This window comes from Maylandia zebra, linkage group LG13 (assembly GCF_041146795.1).
Source record: "Maylandia zebra isolate NMK-2024a linkage group LG13, Mzebra_GT3a, whole genome shotgun sequence".
NCBI lineage: Eukaryota > Metazoa > Chordata > Actinopteri > Cichliformes > Cichlidae > Maylandia > Maylandia zebra.
In genome coordinates, this window is record NC_135179.1 from 16730606 (window position 1) to 16757987 (window position 27382).

A 27382-nucleotide genomic window follows, 5' to 3' on the forward strand; every position below is an offset into this window, starting at 1 on the left:
CCTGCACGAATGCATGAGAGTGATAGCATTCCCAAAGCAGTGAATACACAATGCTCATTTAGTGAAATGTTAGACGGGCATGTGCTTGCTGCTGTCATTTATAGAGTTTTATGTTTCATAATGTAATTTCATCTTTTCCCCCACAATACCTCAGACACTGTGAGAGGATTCCCAAGTGATTAGATCAGTCATAACAGACAGTAAATTAGGCAATTCGTGGTTTTTAATTAACGGTGAATTACACAGCCTTCAGCTAGACGCCTGCAACAGATGAGAGGCTGATGGTTGTAATGATATCAAAACTGCAATGTTGGCATAGACATGCCAGAGACACTTTATTTTAAAAAACTAATCTAATCACATCTAAATTATCTTTTCAAAACTGATGTAATCGCATTCAGGATTCATTACACTTTTAGCCATCGCAATCTAAACAGCCATCTAAAGCCCTCAAACCTTCTCTGCCATTTCTAGTCAGTTTTAACGTGAGGTGATCAAAAGCGATTCCTCCAGCATGGCTCTTCCCTAAGGGTCCCCCATGCATCTGACAGCACCACAGTCATGGTAGAGTCGTTTAATGTGGGCATGGCAGCTTTATGGATGCCATTAATTCCACAGGCTCCTCCCCCGCCTCCCCCCTTCTCACTTCACAGAGTTATTGATTGTAGTGCACTTAACACACACACGTACACTACTATGGCCAGCCAAGCGCATAGCCATGTCTTTACAGTGTTGAACAGCATTTTAAGTGAAGCCAACAGGATTTAATAAGGCATACAGAGCTCCTTCTGCAGCCACACATGCTGGCCTTACGCCCCTTCAGGAAAGAAAAAACAGTTATCTGTATTGATTGAGCAAAATACAGTGTTTAAGTCTCACACTACTTTATGGCAGTGATTGTGAGACTTTTAGCTGATACAGTGTGAAAGAACTAGCAGCCTTGTTTGGTGGTTTGTACATGTGTAAACTGTGACCGTGATGATTAATTCAGTGCCATGATGTGACTGATTTTTGCTTGCTGCATTTTTTTTTAGAAGTAAAGACATCACTGCCCTCTGCTGACAAACCAAGTCTACTACCAAACCCTTACAGCATCACAGTGGTACAGCCAAAGGTTTGGTTATTAAGCATCACTGCAAAGTTTGAATGGCTGGCAATACATTTTACTTTTTGACCTAAAATACAGTAACCAGTCAATCAGTATCCTTGACAATGGCAGTTTAGTGAAATTCTATTCTTTTAGTGAAACTGACCAATCATTTTAAAACAATCTGAGTAATTTCAGACTTCCAGAGTTGACTTAGGTGATCAAACGTGTGATTTAATTCAAAAAGGTAAGCTTAATTTTCTCTATCAGAAAAAACTAAAACAAAATTCTTGCCTTCATCAATGGCCAAATTATCATCTTTATGGATTTTTCAAATGGCTTTGAACAACCTGTGAACAATTTCTCTGTAATGTTATCTGCTGCACTATGTATTAACATTTTTTTTAGACAACTGTATTGTGCAAGGGTTTGTCTGCTTGAGGCAACAGATGTTGGTAATGTGGTGTGACACAAATAAAAATGTAACTAAACTTGGTTTCTTCTAAAAAAAAAAAAAAAAAAAAAAAAAAAAAAAAGCATTACTGCCATATTCATATATTCACAACGCCTTTTCACCAGAATCCACTTGCGCTTGTGATCCAATAAATGGATGTGACATACACTAGAGTGTATGCCCGTTTCCTAAAGCCTTTTCATCGAGTTTGTTGCAGTTTTATGGTTGAATGAACAAAAAAAAAAAAAACAATCCCAGTGTACATTCTCAGTATTTATTTCCTGAATCCCCTGAAAATGGCACCTTAATTATGAAACATCATGCTCAATGATGAACTATAGTGACCTTTATGTGACAAAACTACTGCAAACATAGCTTTTAGAAACAAAACTCAAGACTAGAAAAAAAATATAGAGAAGAGATTGTACAATTGCAAGCATCATCTTTTACTTTGGTACTTAGCTGCTATGTATTATATGCCTCACATGAGCTAGCTGCTAAACATCAGATACAGTTCAGTATCTGATCATATTGGCACAATAAAAAAAATCTTTTAAAATATATATATAGCTCTTCAAAATCCAATGTAAACTCTTACAAATCTATTTTGTAAATCCATGTACTGTCATATCCGGCCAATATAGTACAAACAAAAAATATATATAAAACATGTTTTGCATAGAAAGGCAACAATATGTATGAGCTTTTCAAAGCTAGGTAAATTTTGCATTGAAAGCATTGACATGGCATGCAAGTATGCAGTGTGTGTATAGTGCATACAGATGACTCAGAAAGATTATATTTGAAGAAGCATCTGTAAAGAAGTCGACAGAACGTCTCCCTTTTTCAGTCACTGCCCCCGCAGAGCTTGAGTAGGAGTTTCTTGTAGTCTCCTGATGTGTCTCCCTGTTCAACACAGGCCAAGAAAATTAAACATCGGTCTCTTAAAAACAGATTTTAGTGGATACAGTGCTTTTGTATCATAGTGGATACTTACAGAGATCGCAGTGTACAGAGACTTGCCGTAATTTTTCAAATACTCCTGGCGAATGTCCAGCATGTCAACCTCGGAACGGGAGACCATGATCCGGATCAGAGTTTTGTCTTTTGTCCCAGCTCCCTGCACACAAAAAATAACACGCACAAAAAAATGAATATGATGCTCCATCTATTTAGTAACGCATAGAAAGGGAACAGGCTGTCTCACCTTCATGGCCTTGTAGAGTCTTTCAGCAAAATATGCAGGTGTATTTTTAATGCACTTCACTAAAACAGAGAAAACCAAGTCATTACCAAGACAACAACAATATATTATTAACTGTACAAAAGCAGTTTATTTCTCTAAAACACCACAAAATGACATCTGTGAAATGGAAACAAAACAACAACAAAACAAACTTCTTAAAAAGAAGTATCTGAATGTTATTGTGTTATGTTATTTAAATCTTATTAAACTGGACTTCCTGATGTATCCACAACAATAACAGCAAGGTGAAACAAATTAAGTAACATAAAACAAAAAAAAAACACCCCAACAGAAAACACAACATCAACGTCAGGCTCAAATCTACTGTGAAATAGTAAATGTGACATTAAATATTCACATGATATTTACTCCACCACCACCTGAGCATCTACATAAAGCAATAAAGCTGAAAAATTCTTCTAAGCCCTAAAGGTGATGTTAGGTTTTGTATTGTTGATTGTCATTTATGCTTTGAAACATCTACTTATATATGCTTAGAGTTTTATAATTAGTTTTAGATTGGTAAAGGTTTGATCCTTGATAGTCTGCAAACTTTGTGTGCATTAGAGAGCACTCTGGGAGCATGGGAGAGGTCGAACCTTCTCTTATTGTTTTATGGTAGGATAAACGTGGCTATATCTGTTTTAGGCTAAGTGCCTTTTGTTTAGATGAACTGTTAGACTTCCAGACCAGCAGGTTTAGGGAAGTCATTTATGGGGTCTCACACACACACACACACACACACACACGGTACTCTTTGTCTGTATGTAGACGTCGTATGTTAATGAACCTATGCATATTCATGTAACCTCAATAAAAGAGCAGTGTTACGGGGGAGCGGACGAGAGCAACTGGGGTCAAGCGAAGGAACGGCGTTTGTCCGGTTCTCTCCCGTGCACGAGAAACATGAAGAACTCGTGTCTTGTTTTGCTGTGTAGCAAATTGTCCTTAACGCTCCAGTGAATAGGTTCAAGCTACAAACCTATCAGGTGAGGTATTGGTTGAAGCTTTAGAGCAAATTAAAAAACAAAAAAACCCCAAAAACAAAACAAAAAAAACCAAAACTGTGGCAAACTTTCAACACTGCACTGCACAAAACTCAGAATGATAACACAGAGGGGATGTGGAAAACTAATGAAAGAGTTCACAAAAAATAGAAATAATATCTAAACAAAACAAAACAAAACAAAAAAAAACAGGTTACTCTACCATATCTCTGTGAATTGATGGCAAAAGGGGGAGAAGGAGGAGGGCAAGACAAAACAAAGATTAAGCATTTGAAGGACCCTTGCATCTGTACAACACATTTAGCAAAGTTAACTGCAGTACAGTATTAATCCAGTAAGGCAGTTTAATAGTTAATAGTGAATCCTTTACTGCGTGCATGCCTCTACAATCATTGACCTTTTACGTAGCACACAGTCTAACTTTCCCAGCACATGGGAGTGGCTCTTTTAAGTAAAAACTTGAATAGGCGTGTGCGCATTCTTACCCACTGCCAACATGCCACTCTCAAGATCGCCAGACATTTCCCTGCCGATGCTCTTCTCAATATCCCTACCGCACATCTGCTGGTACTCCAGGAACACTACACACATAACCACAAATCCACAGGAAACAGGTAAACAGACTGAAAAGGACGCCAAAGATTTGCCTTTGTTTACTAATCCAGAATTTATACCTGCTCTGAGATGGGATTTGCTCCTGGCACATAAAATGGCATTGAATTTGGACTCATCTGTTCCCAGTTTGTTTTCTCCAGCAGCATACAGGGCCTGTTTAGACAAAAGCCAGGTGTGACAAACTGAATGTCCTTGCACTCAAAGAAATCAAGGATTGACCATTTTAAGACATGCAGGTGAATCACTGAACATAAGTCAACAACATGAAATCCGGAGGTTTTACCTGAGCATCTTGTTTAGCCAGCGAGATGTCGACATTTTCTCGTTCATCCCGATTACCCTGCAAAACAGAGAGCAGCACATTTCCTAGTACAAATTCGAAAGTAGTTTCTAACAAAAGCAGGTGGTGCACAAGTGTTTCACAACTATACCTGAGCGAGAGAGACCAGGAGCCTGCGGAAGTGGCCTGAGGTGTCTCCACTAATTGAATCCTCCAGTGACTTCTTGTATTCTGATATGGCAAATATGATGTTTTTTTTAAACATATCAAATGTGAGAAAAATATCAAATGTGACTAAATTTCTCAGATCAATATACTACAAACAGCTATCTGGGAATATTTTGTAGCCCAGATTAGTGACAAAGGGGAAAATGGGACACAAGTAGATAAATATAAAGAGCTAAAAGAGCAAACAGTGAATGATTAAGTAATTAAAATAATACCCTTATTTTATATGTTTTGATATTAGAATTGCGACAGCTTTCTTGCTATCAAATCAGAATTTATAGGCGTTATCGTGCTACCCACATCTAAATACACTAAGCTTATCCTCTATGCAATCAATCTCAGTGGTGTCATGCTGTGAGACTAAGGTTAAGAGAGCAGTGAGGAAAAGCAGCATTTAAAAAAAAAACAAAAAAACCCCTCAAGCATCAAACCTTGTTTGTAAATACGGTTAATCTCCTTGATTTCAGCATTGGAGCGAGAAGACAGGATCTCAATTAGACAGGCCTCATCAGTTCCAGCTCCCTATTAAGAGGACAGAATAATGCTATCATAAGAACCTCTTTGTCTGGATTGCAGCAGCCTGTGTATGTCTTTTCAATGAGCATGCATTCAGACCTTCGTTATGATGCGACACACCAACATGCATTTTCTCAGTATTTACCTTTATGGAACTGTTGAGTTCAGAGGCATCAAACTCAGTGGGGGTCTTCAGCATGGCCATGACGAGCTTCCTGAAATCCCCAGACAGTTCTGAGTGCAGATCCTTAATCAGATCCTGAAAGCGGGGATTGTTCAAAACCATCGTTAACTGCTCCTTGAAAATTTTGCTGCAAAACACTCCACTGTGGCCTAACAACAATCAGCTTTAAGGACATTCAATCCCCTCTGAATCTGACCGGCACGATAGACTATGTGCACGTTAGCATATGCTACTTCCGGTGTGGAAACTCCTGTGGGGAGCTTTGTTTCCGGTGTCCTATTCGCGCCTTGTTTAGGGTCCAAAACAAGTTAAGCAAATGAATGAATCAAGCGGCGATTTACATTTCTATAGATGTCTTGGGCATTTACCCAATATATCTGTAAATGATGTCCATCGACTTGTCGATATTTTTTCCCCCGCGCCTCAGAGCAAAAGAGAAAAGGGATTCAAATTTTATATTTCTCAGTATCTGTAAACAGCGGTCCCTGGTTTATCGCGGGTGTTATGTTCTAAAAATAACCAGCGATAGGTGAAATCAAGTAGCCAATTTTATTTTTTGATGGTGCAAAACGTTTCGTCGACATACAGTACTGCACTTCAGAGTCACACTGCTAGCGATCGATGCAGCGATTCTGTACTGTACAGGAGAGACGTCACGGAGGAGATCGTCTGCAGCGATCAGGACGCAGGACACAATGTAACGTAAAAATAAGCATGCAAACTTGCACTAAAAAAAAAAAATCTGCGAAACAGCGAGGTGAAAGGTGAACTGCATTATAGCGAGGGACCACTGTAATTTTGAAGATAAGTCACAACATACCCTTCGTAAATACTAATGTATAGAAACCGTTACCAGCAATCATTCATTTTTTGTGTGGCTTTTTTCACGGTTTGTTGACATGCTGTGTAGGTGTGTACTTGACTAGCTGATATCGACATAAAGGGGAAACATCTGGTTTGACTATTCTTCACCTGTAGTTTGAATGCTGAACATTTGCCTGTTTAAATCATAAGACCAGTCACTATACAGAGATGTGCTTCTGAATGTGGACGATGTGTCTTCTGATTTTGTAATGCAGTTCTGCTTGTGTTGAGTGATGTAAACAAGTGATCGATCTAAACTGTTTAAACGTCAAAATTGATCATTCGACTTTTTATGACACAACAGTGGTGAGTGTTCCCACCTTCTGCTCTTTGTAACTTAACGCGATCTTTCCGTTTTCAAGTTTTGGACATGATTTTCGAGTATATCTTCGCAGTAGTGATTGACCGCAAAGTAAAGCTACCGGAAATGTACAACCCCACATCCGGTCTCAAACCAGGAAGTTAGCATTTTCTCGTGCACATGGTCTATTAGCATGATTTACCTACTGCTATGTAATGAGACAAAGTCATGTTTCTATTTTGGCAAATTGTTTGTATACACAGTACTAAGAGAAAAAAAAAGAAAAAAAGAAAAAGGCATTAGTTATGAGAATCGTTACCTTGCCATAGGCGGTTTTGTAAGACCGGAGCAAAGGAACGCGCTGTTTGTTGGACCGACTCCCGAGCAACTCAATGATGGCTTGCTCATCAGTTCCTGCACAGACAAGCCAGAGATGTCAAGTCAGGCACAGATCAATTTAAAAAAAAAAAAAAAAAAAATTGGCTTCTTCTCACATTTAATTCACACTATGAATGAAATGAAAATGGCATAGAAAAGAAGAAAACTAGGGCTGTGTTGAGCTAATGACAATAAATGACTATTCACTAGGGGTGGAACGATACACAAAATTCACGGTTCGGTTCGATACTTTGGTGTCACGGTTCGATATTTTTTCGATACAAAAAAAATGTTCATGCCCTTTTAATTTGTCATTTATTAAAAATTATAAATATATATTTTAACTCAAAAGTACAGTTTTTAAATTTAATGTTGCTGAAACAAAAGTAATTATATATATATATATATATATATATATATATATATATATATATATATATATCTCAAAATTTCAAAATCCCTGGTAGCCCTTCGGGCAGGGACTCTTCAGTTTTTGGTAGCCCAATAACCCGAATTAAAAAAAAAAAAAAAGAGAGCAATTTTTTGATTGATGTTTTGTTTCCTTTACAATATTATACATTAAAGTATAATATTGTAAAGGAAACAAAACATTAATCAAAAAATTGTTGAAAAACAAATTGCAACATTGTATAAAAATTACAATCATCAACTCAAATACTTGGTTCTAATTGAACAGAAATTTCTATGAACTTGTAAGAACTGTGTAGGACATGAATCAGTCTGTGTCAGATCCTGAATTTGAAATTTCCACCGAAGTCACGGGTAAGAGGCAAGTGGAACCAAGATCTAGGCCATTTGCTTTTTGAAGTTTGCAAAGACTGCTACATTTTGCCAGTGGTAGTTCACTCTTTGCAACATAGTACACTGTTCTAAACAGATTTTTCAGGTTTATTTTTAGTATGTTATTTGCAATTGGTGTTTGTTCTGGGAAAGATATTGCAGACTGAGCAATAATGCATTTCTTGCATTTCTCATGGGTTCTAATGGGGGCCTTTCTTAAAATGACTGGTCCCAGTAACAAAGGCGCTTGTCGACTCAGAAATCGAGAGAAAACCAACAACACACCCGGCAGAACATTATGTTATTTACACGGGTGCACATAAGTGGTCCGCATGTGCGCATTCGCTGTCAAAATAAAAGACGCGCACCAGAAGTTGCAACGCGCGTTTGCGTCCATATAAAAAGCACTGTTTTTGTCCGCTAGAGTGGGATTTTCACGGCACATTCCGCACCACATCTCTGTGTGTTCATCATTTGTTTGAAGCCAGCTCACGTCCTGCAACCACTTTTCCGAGGATACGCGCTTCTTTTGTGGTTTGGATTCCATCTGACATTTCTTTGGAGGTGGAGGAACACCAAAGTAATTGCTTAAAGGAGCTTCTTCGACATCTTTAAGAGTTTTAAACAAATGTCTGTCCTCCTCCAGAAAATCTTATGTATGCAAACACGCGTTGCAACTTCATATCTTGTGTGCGTTTTTTGTTTTTCTTTTTGACAGCGAATGCGCACCTGCGGACCACTTATGTGCAGCCCCGATTATATAGCTCGTCATATTGCAGCCACAGAAATTCTTTTGTCCATGAAACCATAAAGCTGCACTTTCTTTTTGCCTTGTAGTCTGATTTGTCATAACTTTTCCGTTTTGTGGTAAGCTTTTCTTTGTGTCACTTCTTCACCCTGACCTGTCTTATTTGGCTCACCAGGGGCCCGTTCTTCGTACGTCACTTACTACATCCAAGATCAAATAACACATCCAAGACCAAATCATCGCGCTAACTGTGAGCTCGCTAATCCGGTTCTCCGAACACACCTGCTGTTGACGATTAGTACAGCTGGATGAAGTAATGTGAGATCACTGGGTATCGTAAAAGGGGCTACGCATCGATAGTAGAAACATTGATCGGCAACCCTCTGATTGGTCGGCGCAAATGTCGAAGGAGCGTGCTCGGTATTTTTCGGCAGCAGAGCAAGAACTCTTGAGTGAGGGATTTCAGGAGTTTCAGAGTTTAATCAGAACGCAAGGGAACACTGCAAAGGCTGCAAAAGCAAGGAGAGAGGGCTGGCAGAAAGTTGCTGACAAATTAAACTCGTAAGTGATTTAATAATAACAATAACAATGGAGTGGATTGATATAGCGCTTTTCAAGGCACCCAAAGCGCTTTACAATGCCACTATTCAGTCACTCTCACATTCACACACTGGTGGAGGCAAGCTACGGTTGTAGCCACAGCTGCCCTGGGGCAGACTGACAGAAGCGAGGCTGCCATATCGCGCCATCGGCCCCTCTGGCCAACACCAGTAGGCGGTAGGGTAGATTTATTATATTACACTATATTATCCAATATTATATTACATTATATTATATTATGTTATATTATATCCCCTTCCACATTAGAGCCACAACAGGACCCACTAGAACATGGGAACAAGTAAAAGTGAAATATAAGAATATTCCACAGAATGGTAATATTTATCACTTATATTGCTTTTCGTCTCTTGGAAAGAGACCCTGAAATAATCTGTTTGTTTATAACAGCAACCAAGAAAAGGGCAGAGCAAAAAAAGACAGGTGGTGGTCCTGCACCCCCTCGTCAACAAGTTGGTTAAGTAAATAATACCCTCGCGGGAAAATCGATATCTCTCTATGAGCACAATGTCGCGCTGAGCTAAAGGATCCTGTCTATCCCGCAATATACGCTGAATTCTGAGGACTCCCCTTATCAATCTTGCACCTTCCGCAATGGGCTGCTCGCGTAAACGGACAGGACATGGCTGCGACAGGCTTCCCAAATCCACCTTCGCTTTTATAGCCGTGGTCTCTCATCTTGATTACACGAAGTAATTTGCAATTGCTACTCTGAAATATGAATTACATCTGTAATAATCACATACATGTAATAGAATGTTAATAGTACATTTCCCTTTTTTAGGAAATGACCTGTATGTATCTGTGTGAAATCAATAAAAGGATCAGGTGCTGCATTATCTTTGGTTACATTGATGTTATTTATTTATGGTGAAACAGTGGTGGAATATCGCTGTTGCTTTCGTATAAATGAAGCGGACATACCTGAGTGGCCGCGATCTAATCCTGTTTACATAAAGTAAACCTGCTACCGAGCAGGTTTACGCTTACGGCTCTGTTGCTACGACAGCAAGTCCCGGATGAGCTTCGGGGAACCGAACGATCCAAGATCACGCGAAATCGTCAACAATCAAATCCAGCTAACTTACTTAGCGAGGTACGAAGAACGGACCCCAGAACTAAAATATATATCCTGCTGCTTTTACACACGCACTCACATAACGGTCAGCGATTCTCTGCGCGATCAACCGCTCACATGTTTAAGCTTGCTGCGGGAGATTTCACTTGTCATGTTTGCATAGTAAGCTAACGATTGATAAGACGATGTCAGAGGAATTGGTGCGCAAATTATCATCACTCACCAATCAGTACTGTCGCTCTCTATACACAGTTCGCCTGATTGCAAAGTGAAAGCAAAAAAAACAAGCGCAAATTCAAACGCGATTTCAATATGTCACATATTGACAGTGGCTCCCCGATGCCAATGACATAATTACCCAGCTACATTTCCAAAAGAATGCAAAAGCATTGACATATATTTTTCCTTCCTACAATAGCCCGACGGGCAGGGCAGAGATAGATTTTGGTAGCCCGACTGGAAAAAAAAAAAAAAAATCGCTAGCCCCGGGACGTCGGGCTAGCGATTTTGCGAGCCCTGTATCTGATTGAGGAATCACTCATCTTTGAAAAAGAGAGTTTATTACAGAGAAATGGCTCTTTCCAAAATAAAAGCTATACTATACGCTTCTTCTGGGCTATATTCTCAACAGCATATTGTAGCGGGTCAGGGCTGTTCGGGGTTCTGTTTGTACAGTTATGTTTTGTTTATGTTGCCATAGTGACGGGTGACGCCCTCTCGCTGCGACGGTGCGTCCTTCCGGGGTCAGAGGGCGCCCTGTGTGTTGTTGTTGTTGCTGTGCGGTTGCCGCGCTGAGCAGTTAGCTAGCGGCAGTGTTCTTCTGCAGATGTCAGTAAACGGCTGTGCTCCCTGGCTAGCTCACGGGAAGCAAGACCAAACGATACCTCCGTCTCCTCCTTGTCTGAGGTCGCCACATTGGTGTCAGAAGTGGGATGATGGTGGCACCCCATGTTCTGACCCGAGTGACTTTTCCCCCGCCGGTCGTGACCAGCCGGTGCGCCAAAATAAGGCACCTGGACATTTGCAGGACTTTGTGTGGGGTAATGGGGTCGTCGGGGACGACTGACCCCTTAGGTGGGGGCTATGTAGCGGGTCAGGGCTGTTCGGGGTTCTGTTTGTACAGTTATGTTTTGTTTATGTTGCCATAGTGACGGGTGACGCCCTCTCGCTGCGACGGTGTGTCCTTCCGGGGTCAGAGGGCGCCCTGTGTGTTGTTGTTGTTGTTGCTGTGCGGTTGCCACGCTGAGCAGTTAATTAGCGGCAGTGTTCTTCTGCAGATGTCAATAAACGGCTGTGCTCCCTGGCTAGCTCACGGGAAGCAAGACCAAACGACACCTCCGTCTCCTCCTTGTCTGAGCTCGCCACAATATTAAACATATCAGGTCCCCATAAGGAGAATCATGTGCTAACGGCTGTCTAAATGACTCGGGTAAAGTTTGTAGCATGCATGCTTGTTGTTTTTGTCCACTTGTCTTTGCACTAGGATGATGTCGGTGTAAATGTGCAGTCATATTCGTTGTGTTCCCACTAGTGCTGTCAGCGTTAATCTCGTTGAAATGACTTTAACGAGCTACCCCTGATCGCCCCGTGTGTGGGGCTAGACGGCCAACACGTTAACGAGCTAACTGTGCTAACACACTAGTTCCCACCCATGTAATTGAGCATTGCGTGGCACATCCAACATACTGTTTTACTTTAGTCTAGGGCTGCCACAAACGATTATTTTGATAGTCGACTAGTCACCGATTATTTTTGCGATTAGTCGACTAATCAGATCATCATCCATTGGACGTAAAACGTACAGCTTATTGCACCAGCAGCATCTGCTCTTATATAACTATCATTAGCTTACAGCTTTAAGTGTTTAAGGTCTGTGCTAACTAAAAATAAAGACAAGATGATAGTTTATTAAATTTTAATGAAATTTGCAGATTGTTTCGGTGAAGTTTAATAAACTCCTTGCTATCTAAAATATAACAGGACACCGGAGTAAATTCTCCAGCATCTCACACTTCTGATAATCAGCTGTCTGCTTGATGTTTATTCAGCTGTGTAAAAACTATAACTTTAATCTCAGACAAACCGATTTACTCAGGAACAAATAAAATACTAAAAAAAAAAGCCAAACAATAACATTGTTAAGTTATCTAAGTGACTTATATTTAGGGATGGGTACCGGTGTCCGGTGCCATGATGGCACCGGTTCTGACATAAACGGTAGTAACCAGACCGAAAAGCAGCGCACATTTCGGTGCTTTATTTCGGTGCTTTTTTTTCCTGAGCTGTGATACACTTCTAGCCAATCATTTTACGTTTCCGAGGATAGTAGGCGGGGCCAGGTACGTACGTTCTGTTAGAGCAGAGCTACAGATTAAAAATGTCCAAGGCTAAGCGGTCAAAGTCTGGCTGTACTTCATAGCAAAATATGCAAACTCAGCAGCCTGCAACAAGTGCTTTAAGCTGATACTGTGATACTGTCAAAGGAGGTAACACCAAGAATCCGATTAAACAGCTGGCGACGCATAGCGTTTTTTTTTAAAAGCCCAGAAATGCGCCGTATTTGATAGCGTGCTGCGAGACCTCACACCGTGCACATCTACTGCGGGTGGGTTGCCTGTTATGCAACATCCCCCAAAAACACGAAGAGGAGAGTCCTGGCCCCTAGCCCTGCCAGTGTAGCAGAAATGATGACGGATGATGATGGCAGCAGCAGCCGTTCTTCTCTGCGTGAGTAGCTAATTTACGTTGAGTAGGCTAACCACGTTATTACATTAATGCATGTAAGGTGAACTAGCAAACATCATCATAGCTACATGCGGCTGTCCTCTTGTTTGATGGCAGATACTCCCTTCACCCTGGCCAAAAAGGCTAAAATGACCAAAGAAAAAGTGGAAAACAGTTAAACATGAGAGGTTTTGGACAAAGTTTGTGTTTTTTCCATTGTTTAAGCACTGCTTCCAGCCAAGAGTGATACCATATATGCCCCATAGCTGCAGAAAAGGCTAACATTGTTATCTTTTTACAAAAAACAGCTGAACATGAGAGGTTTTTGGACCAATTTTGTGTTCTCCATTCTTTAAGCACCGGTTCGAGCACCGTTTAAGCACCGGCACCGTTTCAAAAGTACCGATTTGGCACCGGTATCGGATAAAACCTAAACGATACCCATCCCTACTTATATATCATGTTTAACCTGAGTAGCGAAAGATGGCGGTGGGTTTGAAAACGATTTGCCGGGAGTCCGGTGTTCTCACGGCTCTAGTGAGCCTAGCCCCCGGCTCGCTATCAAGCTAGTGGGTAACAGACGTCTCCGAAAACGTCGGAGCGCTTTTGAAAATATGTGGTGTCTTGATAAACTGAGCAGATATTTGAGGTTTACACAGCTACATTCTCGCCTGAAAATATGTTAAACGTTTATTTTGTGACCCAGAAAGAATAATAAGAGTAACATTAAAACTAACCAGCTGCCGCCATTGTTGGAAACTGAGCTGGGCTGCGCTATGAATTCTGGGACGCTGCTGCTTCTTCTTCGGGGTTTAACGGCAGCTGGCATCCTTGTACATGCAGTGCTGCCATCTTCTGTTTCAGTCCGTTATTACACTCTTAAATCCTGCTACTTATTCCTGCGTCTTGTGGGATCTTACAAAGCTTCAAACGACGCGTCGACTATTAAATGAGTCGTCGACGATTTTGATAGTCGACGTAATCGTGACTAGTCGACTAATCGTGGCAGCCCTACTTTAGTTCATGACGGGCTTACCTTCAGGGTCATACGTCACATGAAAACCAAAATAATTCCAAACGCCAGATCTGAATGAGGGTGGGGGAGGTTCAATTTGCCATGTTGCAAGGAGAGCTTAACTTCTGTCTCGCTAGCTTGCCCTGCGCTCTTCCTTCTGAGGATGCTGTCTGTGTTGAACGCTCAGTGGATCTGCGCTCGACAGTGCAGCATAGGCGGAGTAGTCGAACGCAGATTCACTGAGCGCTCAACACAGACAGCATCGTCAGAAGGAAAGTTGATAAAATAAATTACAAATTTTGTATTGTTCGATACATATGCGTACCGAACCGAAAGCACTGTATCGAACGGTTCAATATCGATACGAGTATCGTTGCAGCCCTACTATTCACCCATAGTTTTAAAAAGGCTACCCTGCTAAACATGTGCTTATTTATCAGGCTGTGAATCAGGTAAAATATTAAATGGGATTATTCCCAGAAGAACAAACAGAACACAGTTTCCCAAATGTACAATATCCAGAGTGTCTTGCCTATTTGCCTATTTTCTGGGATGTTTAAGCTGCACAAGATAGAACAATTTACATAGTCAGACAGTATAAAGCTTTTCAAATTCCCCCCACCTAAACTGGAAAGTTTCTCTGTTCTTGCTTAAAATAGAGTTTATTCTTCCTGATCAGAGTCTATGTCCATAACACTCACCAAAGCCCTTCATGGCCTTCCTCAGGACCTCCGCATCTTTGAGAGGGTCAGCTCCAGGAAAGTCCTTGATTGTTCCCCTGAATCCTCTCTGGAACAGGTTAATTTGAACTAGGGTTATTAAGTTAGTTTTGCAACACTGCACTGTAAACACAAAGTACATTAAACACATTCAGAGAGGAATAACAAGAATACATTTAATTGTTTTTAAACAAATAAGTTAAAAAAACAACAACAAAAAAAAAAAACTACTCTTACATTGATAGGTGGAGCTATTGGCATGGCTCCTCCTCCACCATAGGCTGGCATGGATGGATTTGCTGATGGGGCATTTGGGTACCCAGGCATAGGTGCTGGTGCTCCTCCATAACCTGGCATGGATGGGTTGGGTGATGGTGCACCCGGGTATCCAGGCATTGGCTGGCCAGGCTGACCAGGGTAACCCATTGCTGGACCCTGGTTTTGTTGTGGTGGCATGGTTCCTCCTGGCTGTGGGTACAGGCCACATGACTGTTGGTTAGGGATGGGGCCACCAAACCCACCAGGTTGAGGGGCAGGTTGGTAGCCCCCAGGGACTTGGGCAAACATGGACGTGTTTGGAGGAAACCCCCCCATGGCTCCAGAGATCTGGTTAGCCTGTGATTTGGAAATATTGTCATCCCATAACATGTGCACAGATTCTTGAAGATTTTTTAATTTTTAATACAGGTAGCTGGTCACACCTTTTTTGGTTACACTTGTTTGTCAAATTACCATGATTAAAATAAATATTTCCAAGTAAATACTCAAACTGAGTTCAATATTCCTGGTGTTTATACATGATATCCTCCTAAGACCCAACACTTCATTTTTGTTTTCCTTTTTTGTTTGGGCAGGCATGAGTCTGAGACCTCTCCGTCAAATACTATTTATGCAATCTGTATTATTCCTCTGTACCGGCGAGGGGATATCATGGGCTTTCTATTTTTTTTAGTGTCCTTACTAACAGACATCTGGACTTACTACTTTACATTTTCAATCTATGTACATACTTTAGGAAGCAGATGGCAGAGTGAGGCAAAACCTTTATTCAGAAATGTGGAAGGGCAGTTAAATTAAATACACAGTATTTGTTAGCCATGATGGACTTGTGTGGTTTGTCTGTTAAGTCCTCCTCTGTTTTTTGTTAAACTTACATTTCAGTAATCAGATGGGGTTCTGTCATCTAACCATTTTTATATATTACACCACATCATTCGGTCATGAAATAAAACCTGAACAATTTTAACCCCTCCCGGAAAAAAAATGCTCCATTGAACCACTAATAACATTTATAGTTCTGGGTCTCAGGAGGATATAAAGAAGAATCCAAAGAAAGTGTGGCCAAGCTATTAAAATGTCATTGCATACATCTGACAGACCAAATAAAAAGAAAATGCATGGGGAAAGTCAAAGAGTAAAAAAAAAGGGCATTGGTATCTTTAAGAACAATACACAGAAATTAAGTTTATGACTGCTTTTCATGCAGGAAAAATGGAAAAAAAACAGGTAAGGGAAAAAAAAAAAAAAGCAATAATGCTGAGAATTTAGGGAGACGTATTTTGAAACCATCTTACCGTAAAGTGAAAGTGCGTGATATTCCATTAATGGCGTGTAATTCTAACTTGAATATTTAAGGCAAAAATCCAGTGATCATGCATTAAACAAAATTTTACAAATTTCTGGGATGTATATTTTGAGATCAAACTTACCATGCCAGGATTGTATCCAGGGTTGGATAAGCCATCAAGACCAATGGAGGGATATCCACCTGTAGGCCCTCCACCCCAGCTGCCTGCACAAGTTAACAAAGAAGAAACTATTCAGGAAATTTAAGGAACTGCACTTGCTCCTTGTTTTCATTTAAAGCTCATTTTGAGATTCTACGGATCATTTTAAAATTTGCATGTGGGATGAATAACGCCAACAGCTGGAACGCAGAAATGCTGACCAACTACGAATCCGTTCATATTCTTCGATTTTAGATATGACAATACTCCTTCCATGAGTAATGTCCTTCAAGTCATGTTGTTTGTTTTTAGGTGATGTCATCTTTTATTGTCCTTAATGGTCATCACTGCTGTTAGATATACACTTTAATTTTCCTTTATCATATCATTTTCCTCTTTCTGTTGTAATGGAATTTCCGAAGCAATTTGTAAACACTGTTGTTAAAGGACACATAAACAAAGTTATGAACTCCAGTCCATTAAGTATAAATTCTCATGATCCCAAGTTGCCTGCAAACACCACTTAACTGAAAGTAGGCACCATTTCACATTAACCAAAACACATGTTAATAAAAAGATTAAGATCACTTTCATGTCTGAATGATAAATATGAAGCTACAGCTAGCAGCTCGTCAGATTGGCCTCGGATAAAGACTGACTATTGAGCCTGTAATAAGCAAATCTTCAAATCAGCAATTATATGAAAAGTTGTATAAATGTTACTTCTTTTCTTTCCAACTTCTTTGCATTCGGCTTAATGTTAAGTGACAGGCAATCATTTTAATTTATTTAATACATCAGTAAGATATGAAAATGATATTTATTAGTTGGCCGTGTTGCTGTATGTGTCATTGTCACATACAACAACAGTTAATTTGTGTATATACGGTGCAGAGCTGTGTATCGTTGTGCAAACAGACTTGTTTTGTGTGCAGATTTCCTGAAGATAAAATTAGATCACATTCAAGGTCTGCTGGACTCTGAACAGGAGACCAAATGACTCATCCGCTTCAGTCATTACAGTCAGAGTTTGACAGGACATAACGATAAACACATTTAACTGATGGATTAATCCATCAATCAACAGCAGCAACCAGCGCTACATGCTAAGATTTAACAACCTTGCTGCAGAAAGTAGAATTATATACATCACAAAATCTTTACAAAGAAATGAATCTTCTCTTTACTTAAGTGTGCAAAAGTGTGCACTGACTTTAACAGTCCTGCACAGTGGCTCACCTTGAGGTGGTGCCTGTGGGTAACCTCCAGCCTGTGGTGGGTAACCTCCAGCTTGAGGTGGATATCCTCCTGCCTGTGGTGGGTAGCCTCCAGCTTGAGGAGGATAGCCACCCGGCTGTGGGGGGTAACCTCCCGCTTGGGGAGGGTAAGCACCTGGTTGTGGAGGGTAAGCCCCAGGCTGAGGTGGGTATCCTCCTGCCTGTGGGGGATATCCTCCTGCCTGAGGGGGGTATCCTCCTGCCTGAGGGGGATATCCAGGGTAGCTCATTGCTTTAAACATAAAACAGAGCAGTCAAAGGGATGCCCACCATACAACATAACCTCTTACAAATAATAAGAATCTGCAGCATCATTATCATTTTGTGCAGCTGCCTCCATTAAAAAGTACATCATCTGTTGAAAATGAAAAAGAAAAGTAAAAGATCAAACGTTTATGTGAACTGCACCTTTAAGTAATATGCAAATGATGCAATGTGCATCGCATTTCTAAACAGAGTCATTATAGTTTAGCATTTTCAAATGAGGTTTTATTATTTACTCTAACATGGAGCAGAAAATGGAAGATGAATGTTACGTTTGAGTGTTTTTGTCTTGAGTTTAATTTCGGTTAGCCCCCTGGAGCCGATTTGCTCTTTCAGTTTTGTTTTTACCGTTTTATATGTTACTGAAGTTTTTATTACTTCCGGGTTTGTTTGTTTTTTTAAATAATTATTACATAAATGGTATTTCCACAATGTAGTGGTTTACACATTTGTGTAACAAGCAAAATGTCCCCAATTAAATTCATCAACCAGTATAAAAATCTGCCAAATCAAACATGTGAAACTACCAGCTGTAGTGAAGGGACCAGCTGAAAGGATCTTCTGTTACGCAGAGGTTCTTTGTCAGAGGCAAGATTTGAATTCCTGGATATTAGTTAATTATTTAGCATTACAATAAAGCACAAGACTCTGTGAAAACAGTTGACTCACAATCATGTGCGTCTAAGTCTCAAAAAAAAAAAAAAAAAAAAAAAGTAAAACTAAGTACATTTCCTCATTTTTTAGTTAGTTTTCCCTCAAAATCTAGTTTTCTTGTACATTTTACTTACCTTTAGTTGGCTTTACTAGCAATAACTTGTGGTGTTGTTAATACCACATTTAAAAGTTTTAAAATCTGTATGCTTTATGTTTGTAATCTTTTGTTGAAATGAACTTCTGACCTGAGAACCTATAACTGTGAAAAGGTAATGACTATGTGTTGCCTTGGTTTCCTGGTTTGGAGTGTGTGGTTACACCGTTGCTGCTGCTGCATGTTAAAATCGTGTGAACTACTATTCAAGGCAAGTTCACACGTTTAAAACTAAAAAAATAAATAAATAAACAAAAGTTTTTAAAATGTTTACAACACCTCAGTAAAGCACGTTAATTTTGCTGCTTTTCTGAATTTAACAATGATGTGCTTTAATTGGCTTCTGGTCTAATATTTGCACAATGCTTGTTTGTATAGTGATACTACAGGTTTTATAGCCGATTTATATCCCTGACCCCACACTGTCTTTCACTGTTAACCAAGCCATGCACAATTGAAGAAACTCATTTTACGTTTCTTTCTTCCCTTAATATGAATTGAACTAGTCTTTTTCTAGTCGCCATTAACTTTTGCTAATGTAGCAATGTAGAGGCCATGGTCATGGAAACCTAATGAAGGACAGACTCTTCATTCCATAGTCATGTGATCACAGATACTTTTAGCTCAGTGGTGGGATGGTAAGGAAACTTTCATTTTGGTTAGGCATAGTATGAAAAGCTTGTCCTCCAGCAGGCCCATTTATTCCGTGGTAAAACTGACTCCAGTTGACTTAACTGGAACAGTCTTCACTGCTTTTATGCACTGAGGATGAAAACAAGCTGCTACTGCATCTGAATAAGCACACAGGGCAAGAAAGATACTCAGGGAAATGCAGAGGTCAAATTAGAATATTTTATCTTAAAAACAACACAGCACACGTCATTATCTTAAACTACTGCTGATGTCCAGCTCAGAAACACTGATGCTGAGTATTAAGGTTAAGGTCTTCGTGTACAAACATAAGTAAATACGGTTTAGTTTCAAATCTGTCTTAAACACATTTAAATGTTGTTCAGGGGGGACACATCTGACTGTTTTCCCCTGCAAATTGTAAGCAGTCACATCTCCATATATGTTCTTTTAAGGGTTTGCGGTCTTTAAAAAAAGTGACTGTTAATATTGGGAAATCGTAACATACGCAGTTTACTCGCTTTATAACTTAGGCGACTTTTGGACCGGTTAAACATCGTGACCAGTGTTATAATATGCTAAAAATCTACTATGACAGTCCTCGGAAACCAACCTTTGGCTCGCTAATTATAAAATACATACAGCCATGCTTTGGGCCTGCGTTAATAATTTTAGAGAGCTCGCAAGTTAAACTGGCTCCCAACTGTATTTACATAGAGTAGCCATATCCGTCTAATCCATTGAAGGCTCGCTCGCTTCCCGCATTAAGCTAACTAACTACAAATAAATATAACAAAATATCAAGCAACAAAAACGAAACTACGACCTGCGTGTGTACTTTCTAGCTTTCCTCGACTGAGCTAAAGGCAAAGGTATGTCTGTAATAACGTTGACAGAGCAGCTAGCGACTGCTTCGAGAAGACAAGCAGCTCGGTAGACGTCAAAGCAGCAAAACGCCTTAAAAAACGACACCACGATCCAGCTCAGGTATAACCTTTACTAACCTATCAATCAACGCTTTAGTCTGTGTAGGAAGCTGTTTTCGCTTTTAGCACTTACTTTAGTTTTCTTGCAGTCTCTTCCTGGAAGCTTATATTTCTTCGACTAGCTTGGTTGTATTTAAGTGGTGTGGGTGGGACGCAGAGTTTCCATTCAAGGTTCCCACCCATCTCTCTCTCTCTACCCGTCCTCTTTCACAACGCCTATAAACAAAAACGAATTACTCCCTGCTGGACGTATATGTGACCTATGGTGACTTAATGGAAAACATGACAGCTATTATTTCACAAAAGGTATGTTGTTTGACTGATGTGTTCCTGGAAGGTAACACCCTACTCAGGTAAGAATATCTGAGTGTATGACTGAGTTAATCCCCTTTCTTTGTACATTTCTTTTTATTTTCTTGGAGCTACAAGAAAATGTAATGATTAATGTAGCTGGCAGTAATAAGTCTTAGCAATTTTTAAAAGATAAAATGAAATAAAATAAAAAAATATTAGGAAGTGAAACCATGCTGTAGGCTTGTGAACATATACAGCCAAAAAGAAAGAAAGAAAAGAAGACAGGACAACCAATTCCGTTCTAAAGTTTTACTTATCAAGATAAGATAAGATAAGATAAGATAAGATAACACATTTTATTGTCATTGCACAGTCATAGCTAGTACAATAGTACAATGAAAATGGAAACTGTCCCACCTCGACATCTAAACACAACAAAACACAACACAAATAGTAACAACACAACACAGTAACTTTAAAGTGGAGTGATAAGCGCAAAAAGGTATAAGCAAAAAAGAAAGAAAGAAAAAGGAATGACTTCATAAATAAATAAAAGAAATTAATGAATGTTTCTTGCACATTATTATTATTGCCCTCCAAAAAAAAGTCCAGGGAGGTAGCCAATCAGGTTAGCTGTTAGCATTGATTAGGGCTATTGCCCTATTGTAAAAGCTGTCCTTGAGTCTGTTTGTCTGTGACCTTGGCAACCCAAATCTGGGCAGGAGATTCAGGTTGCTGAGGTCACTTAAACACCCGGTGACTTGGGTATGTGAAATCCCGTAGGATGCTACGTGCTCTCGTGAGACAGCGAGTGCTGTACAGGTCCTTCAGGGAGGGAAGAGGATGTCCAATGATTTTGTTCAGGACGTAATGATGAAAAGCTATTACAAGGCTCCTCCAGATGGCCATACGGGGGCCACTAAAAGTATTGGGGTGGCACACCAAATGTTTTAAGTTTTCTATTCCAGTTTTATTATGCTATTGTCAAGTATAGGCGACATGAAAAAAAATGTTGCAAATTTTGTGAGATGAGATGAGCATCAACATATGACACATTTCACCATATCATTACTTATTCAAATGAACCAACTAAATACAAACTACGCCCTTACTACTTACCTGGGAATTAAGAGGGTAAATAGCAGCCATATGTTTTGATCATCAATACATTTCAGCATCTCTATGAAAGCTAAAGCTTTTTTAGCCAGTCTGGAGTTTTTAGGTATGTGTTAACTCAAAGCCAAGGCAAAAAGACATCAGCGGTGATCTCGGAGAACCTATTGTTGCTGCCCATCCATTTTGGAAGGGTTAGAATTATATCACCAAACACTATGACCTTCATTATTGTACAATTAGAAAGATTCAATACATGGGAGAATTTCATGGGACATCCCAGTAGGGTCCCAGCAGCAAGGCCATGGGGTCATAATTGGCCTGACAAAAACTCCAATCACTCCAATCCAGCCCACTGGACTGCTTTGGAAAATATTAAGGAGGGCATACATTTTGGACTTCCCACTAATAAAAGACCTCCCCATGGACATTCATACTACACTAAAGTAATAGATAAAAAGTTAAACGACAAAAAAGTTCATTTTTTCACTATTATAGAAACTTTTTGTTTCACAATAAAAAGACAAAAATGTACATTTTCTTCTAATTAACAAAACCTTTCAGTTTTATAATAACTGCAGGACAGTCTGGGTAACAAACTATCTGAACTTGTCTGTCATTTTTTACATTTATTTCTTCCAATTTAAGCCCAAAGGGTCATTCTTTTTTTTTTCAGCAGCATTTCTCTGTTGTTATCTCTGAGTTCAAATGTGCAGTTGAACTTCTGTACAGTGATAGATACCCAGATAAGTTTATCTGGCCCACTTAAGATTAAAGTGGGCTGTATGTGGCCCGTAATGTAAAATAAGTTTGACATCCCCGCCTCTGCCTCAGACTCCTAAATGTTAAAGTTCATGTACAAAGTACATTTAGAAAAAGACTGAATAAATATGGCGTGTTTGAAAGGGTTGCCAGCACAAGGCCTCTTGTTTCTAAAAAGAAAACATTAGCACAGTTTAGGTTTTCAAAGTTGCATCTGAGCAAATTGAAAACACCTGGAACAATGTCGTCTGCACAAATGAGAACAAAGTGGAGATGTTTTACCACAATGTACACTGCCACATTTGGCAAAAACCAAACACAGCATATCAGCACAAACAACTTGTAGCAACTATAAGCTTGGTGGTGGAGGCATGATGTTTTGGGCTTGTTTTGCAGCCACAGGTCCTACGCACCGTGCTGTCATTGAGTCGATCATGAGCTCCTCAAGTATTCTGGAGTCAAATGTGAGGTCATCTGTTTGGCAGCTAAGGCTTGGCTGAAACTCGGTCATGCAGCAGGACAATGACAGCAGCAAATCTACAACAGAATGGCTTAAAAAGTAAAGAATCAAAGTGTTGCAATGGCAAGGTGTTGCAAAATCTAGATCTCAACCACACTGAAATGCTGTGGCAGGAAAGCTGTGCAGAAATAAATGCTTCCAAACCCCAATAAACTCAAGCAACACAAGGAAAGAAGAGTGGGCCAAAATTCCTACACATGTGAGAGACTGATAAAATAGCACAGACAACATTTACTTCAACTCATTGCTGTTAAGGGTGGTTCAAAAGCTACTGAATCACAGATTGTGCTTAGTTTTTCACACACTCCATGTGTGTTGTGGCTTAGTTTTAATGAAATAATGTTACAATGTAATATCACATGTATTACTGTTCATCTGAAGTTGTATTTCACTAATTTTAGAACCTGGTTAGGTCTATTTGTTTTATTATTGTGTCATATGCACCTCAGAACTGAAAGAGCTTTTCACATGACTCTACTGTAAATGTATGCACATATGGGAAATATCTGTTAATATAGTTTATATATGTGACTCATTGCAAACGTCCGTTCTCCTAAAATTCTCCTAATTTAAGTCTGCAAATTTAAAAGCACAAGATAAAATTAGGTTTTGGAAAGCAGTAGTCATACTTAAGAGCCAGAATAACCTCTCTAGGAAATGAATGCCAGTATCTTCTGGATTCGTGGATATATGCAGGGATTTTTGCCACAAGAGGGAGCCGTTTTTAAGGTTTTCTCCATACTCTGCTGCCTTGAATCTGCGGGTTGGCTGGAAGCTGGGACGTGCTTGACAGAGTGTGCCCCATAGTCCTGATAAGCTGCACAGTTTATTGATTTCTTAACCGCTGGACTAAATGTCTAAAGTTATCCAGGTTTTTCTTTATAGCATATTAATATGTGTTTTCAGAAGGTGGCTGAATGTCATAAAGAATCAGGGAGGCCTGTTTCCACTCAAGAATAGAGAAATAGTAAACCATATATATTAGTAACTTGGTAAATAATAGAATATCTACACCGTCTTTATTACAGCAGTTACTCGGTTGACTCCTGGAACAAACGACGCGCTGATTGGCTGCTGGTCCTCGGTGACGCAGAGCCGCGTTCATTGCATATTCAAAGAGCTTCTCTCTGCCCCGCTGCAATAAAGGCAGATAGCGGACCATGGGGAGCAAGGGAAAACTTTTTATACTGACATGTTAACGCCATGACTTTTGAGTAACACCTAAGTGGGACGAGGCTCCCGGCGTGAGGAGGACAGGGCCTTTTACAGAAAGAAGAAGAAGAAAAGGGAGCACTTGCCATCAGTTTGGGGACGGGGACGGGAAAAAAGCAACATTTGAGACGAGTCCAGCAAAAAAGAAAAAAAAGAAGCGGTGGAAATCCAGTTTGGACATTTGAATGGAAAGATGAGCTTGCTGTCTGCCATAGACACGAGTGCCTCCGTGTACCAGCCGGCTCAACTTCTCAACTGGGTCTATCTCTCCTTACAAGACCCCCACCAGACCAGCGCCTTTGACGCGTTCAGACCCGAACCCAACTCTTCCCACCCGGATCTCAGTTTCAGCAAGACTCCCGCAGCGGCGGATTTGAGCTCTTCCCTGAACTCCAACTATCTCAACAACTTCTTCCAGCTGCAGCGAAATGAGGTGAACTGACGGCATGCTACGTACAAATCCGGGATATCTGAGGTTGTGAGACTGTGGCTGATTTTAGGGAGAGTTGGACGGTGTTAGTGTTGTTTGTCTGAGCAGCAAATGTTTTAGCATGCAGGTTGCAACATAGGCTATTCTGGTATAACCGCCATGATATTTTTAATATGGACAAAAACCTAAAATAGTCCGATGAAATAAACATTTTTGGTGGGGCTACTTTGAATGTAGCTCTATTGCTATGTGCAGATGTAAGTGTTTTACATAATATAAAACGATTGTGTAGGCTTCTGTGTATATGATTGCAATACTAGAAGAGAAAAATACACCAGAAATACTCAGTAAATATGTCACTAACCCACTCATGGATTAAATACTTATGTTAAAATTAAAATTAATGTGCAATCTTTCAAGATCTAAATATCACACAGCTCATTTCCCTCCCCCAGATGACATGATTACACATGAAGAGGTCTGCTTTCAGCATATTTATAAGTTATGGCTCAAAGTTAATGTGGTGAGGAAAAATATGTTTTAATCAGAGAGGCAGGAGATGGAAATAGATCCCCCCCCACCCTCTGCACGCCTCTGTCTGGAGAGAGCAGGCCACTGCAGCCCCTTGCTGAGGTCTGCTGTCTCTGACTCCTTCAAATAGACCAGGTTGTGCAAACAAAATCAGTCCTTGTTTACATATTCTCTATTTTTGTGCCTCCAAGTAATTTTAGGGAACCAGCATGCTGATAATGTGTGCACGGTGCAAATCTGATACCCCATAGTGCACTCTGTGCAAAAGTGACCCCTCCATCTCTCCCGCATACAGAAAATGATCACACAGCGTGGGCAGAAAGGCAGTGTTATAATAAATAAAAATACACAGTGAGCAGCGTTGATTGCACTGCAGCCCAGTTTCTTAGATCTCTGTTCAAGTGACGCTATGTGTTGGAAACTTTAGTAGTGGATGGATGGTGTAGTCACCATCTAGAGCCAGTGTTCATTATAATGGTGGCAACCGCAGGGGGCTTTTGAAGTCACTTAACACGTAAAGTCATCTGAAAATGGGGCGTTCGCTTTATACATTACACGCAATTGTGTAATGCCATGAGAGTATAAAGTGTTTCAAAGTGAGGGAACACACATAGAGTCTGGAAACGGTTTAAGGGGTGGAGGGAGGGGGAGATTTTGCAACTTTCTATACCGGCTAAGCCAAGCAAAACAAACCACTGCAGAGATTTGATGATGAGATGACTAACGCGAAATGTGGTTGTTTTCACGGTGAAGGATCACACAACAGCCTGCTTGGAGTGAAATTGCGATATAGATTAATGAAGTCGCTGTCGACAGGGCACAAGTCGAGCACGCTTATCGCAGATTCGTCTGCTGACAGCTTTGCTCAAAAGCCTCCTTCACAACCCAGTTGCAGGCAGAAAAGCCCCCCTAACATATTTTTACTGTTAATTTAGAAACTATCTGGATTACTCTACCTCTTATCAGTGCACCTTTAAAGTTCCCAGGTGGCACCACAAGCCTGGCCTAAAAACAGCAGTGTTTTATTGACCTCCTGCTGTGTGACACCTCATCACCGGACCTGTGAAAACACTCACAGATGTGCTACACTTGTTCTGCCTGTCTTGGGCACACCGTGGCTGGTCATCCCCTCATCTATTGCCACACGGCACAAAACACACAACCTACCAAGGACTAGTCACTCAGTCACACACGCAAAAATAAACAAACCGTCTCACCCCACCATTAGCAGATGTGTGTGAAATCCGTTTCCTTTGGGCTGACAGTAGGTGGTTTGAAGCCAAACTGAAGAAATGCTCCGAATGTAAACAGAGCAAAGTTTCCTGTTTTTTATTTGTTAAAAATGATTTCGCAAGCTGCAGTAAAACTTAAATGTGTACATTTCCATTTGTAGGAGGGATGCAGTAGTACACAGAGCTGGAACACATGCACCAGATGGGAAACTGAGAAACTACAGAGCTGTAGTGCTTGATTTACAGCAACGACAAGTAATAAATGAACACGGCTCTTAAAGCTGGAGCTGGTTAGCAAGACAATCTTACAGTCTCCAGATAGAGATTTGGCTTTCAGCCCTGGTTAGGTTGCCAAGTGTAAGGTTTCTGTACCGTGCAACATTTAAAATCAACAGTAACATCATTTCCCAGACACAAGCCTGTGTCCTAAAATGATGCATACCCTTCGGTTATATTAAAGAGTTTATCAGTGGATTTCCACATGCCTACGAACTCTTTGACATCTTTTCTTTTTCTCAAGAGCGGTCACTCGGATATTAAATGTCAGGCCAGATAATTAGTTAGGCTTCTCCTAGGTTAATTACCTGGCTGTATGAATATTTGCTAAAATCAGATTAATTTCACCCAGGGGTCAAATCACGTCTGTCTCTTCTGGACTGCGTTTGAAAAGAGGAAGACATGAACGAAAAGGGAAATAAGGAAAGGCAGGGAGCGCTTTCCCTGTTATTAATAT

The 27382-nt window shown here is 40.3% G+C and overlaps 2 protein-coding genes across 3 annotated transcripts in view; one reads left to right on the plus strand and one right to left on the minus strand.

Moving 5' to 3' along the window:
* Nucleotides 1-1801: 1801 nt before the first annotated feature.
* Nucleotides 1802-20782, minus strand: anxa11a (annexin A11a). Of its 2 annotated transcripts, none has more exons than XM_024804610.2 (15): nt 20629-20782; nt 17830-18099; nt 16573-16655; nt 15101-15331; nt 14846-14933; nt 7102-7196; nt 5579-5692; nt 5349-5439; nt 4841-4920; nt 4693-4749; nt 4469-4562; nt 4280-4375; nt 2749-2807; nt 2539-2661; nt 1802-2447 (listed from the first exon to the last, which is right to left on the minus strand). In XM_024804610.2, exons 2-15 carry the CDS (start codon nt 18095-18097, stop codon nt 2388-2390), a joined length of 1539 nt encoding a protein of 512 aa, XP_024660378.1. In that variant the 5' UTR covers nt 18098-18099; nt 20629-20782; the 3' UTR covers nt 1802-2387. The 2 variants fall into 2 exon arrangements, with proteins under 2 accessions (XP_024660378.1, XP_024660377.1); XM_024804609.2 differs by having other exon boundaries at nt 15101-15478.
* Nucleotides 20783-24365: 3583 nt separating this feature from the next.
* The window catches only part of zcchc24 (zinc finger, CCHC domain containing 24), a 40965-nt gene continuing 37948 nt past the window's right edge, over nt 24366-27382 (plus strand). Inside the window, exon 1 of the mRNA XM_004551627.5 lies at nt 24366-24889. Coding sequence (XP_004551684.1) covers nt 24650-24889 — 240 coding nt within the window. The 5' untranslated portion in view covers nt 24366-24649. The remainder of the gene's footprint in view (nt 24890-27382) is intronic.

Bases quoted from the DNA above. Each gene is read 5' to 3' on its own strand.
- anxa11a (XM_024804609.2), bottom strand. From the start codon at position 18,097: ATGAGCTACCCTGGATATCCCCCTCAGGCAGGAGGATACCCCCCTCAG. The intron at 16,656-17,829 runs GTGAGCCACTGT...TAACTTGTGCAG, and splicing joins CCCACAGGCACCACCTCAAG to GCAGCTGGGGTGGAGGGCCT. The intron at 4,376-4,468 runs GTATAAATTCTG...TTATGTGTGTAG, and splicing joins CAAATCCCATCTCAGAGCAG to TGTTCCTGGAGTACCAGCAG.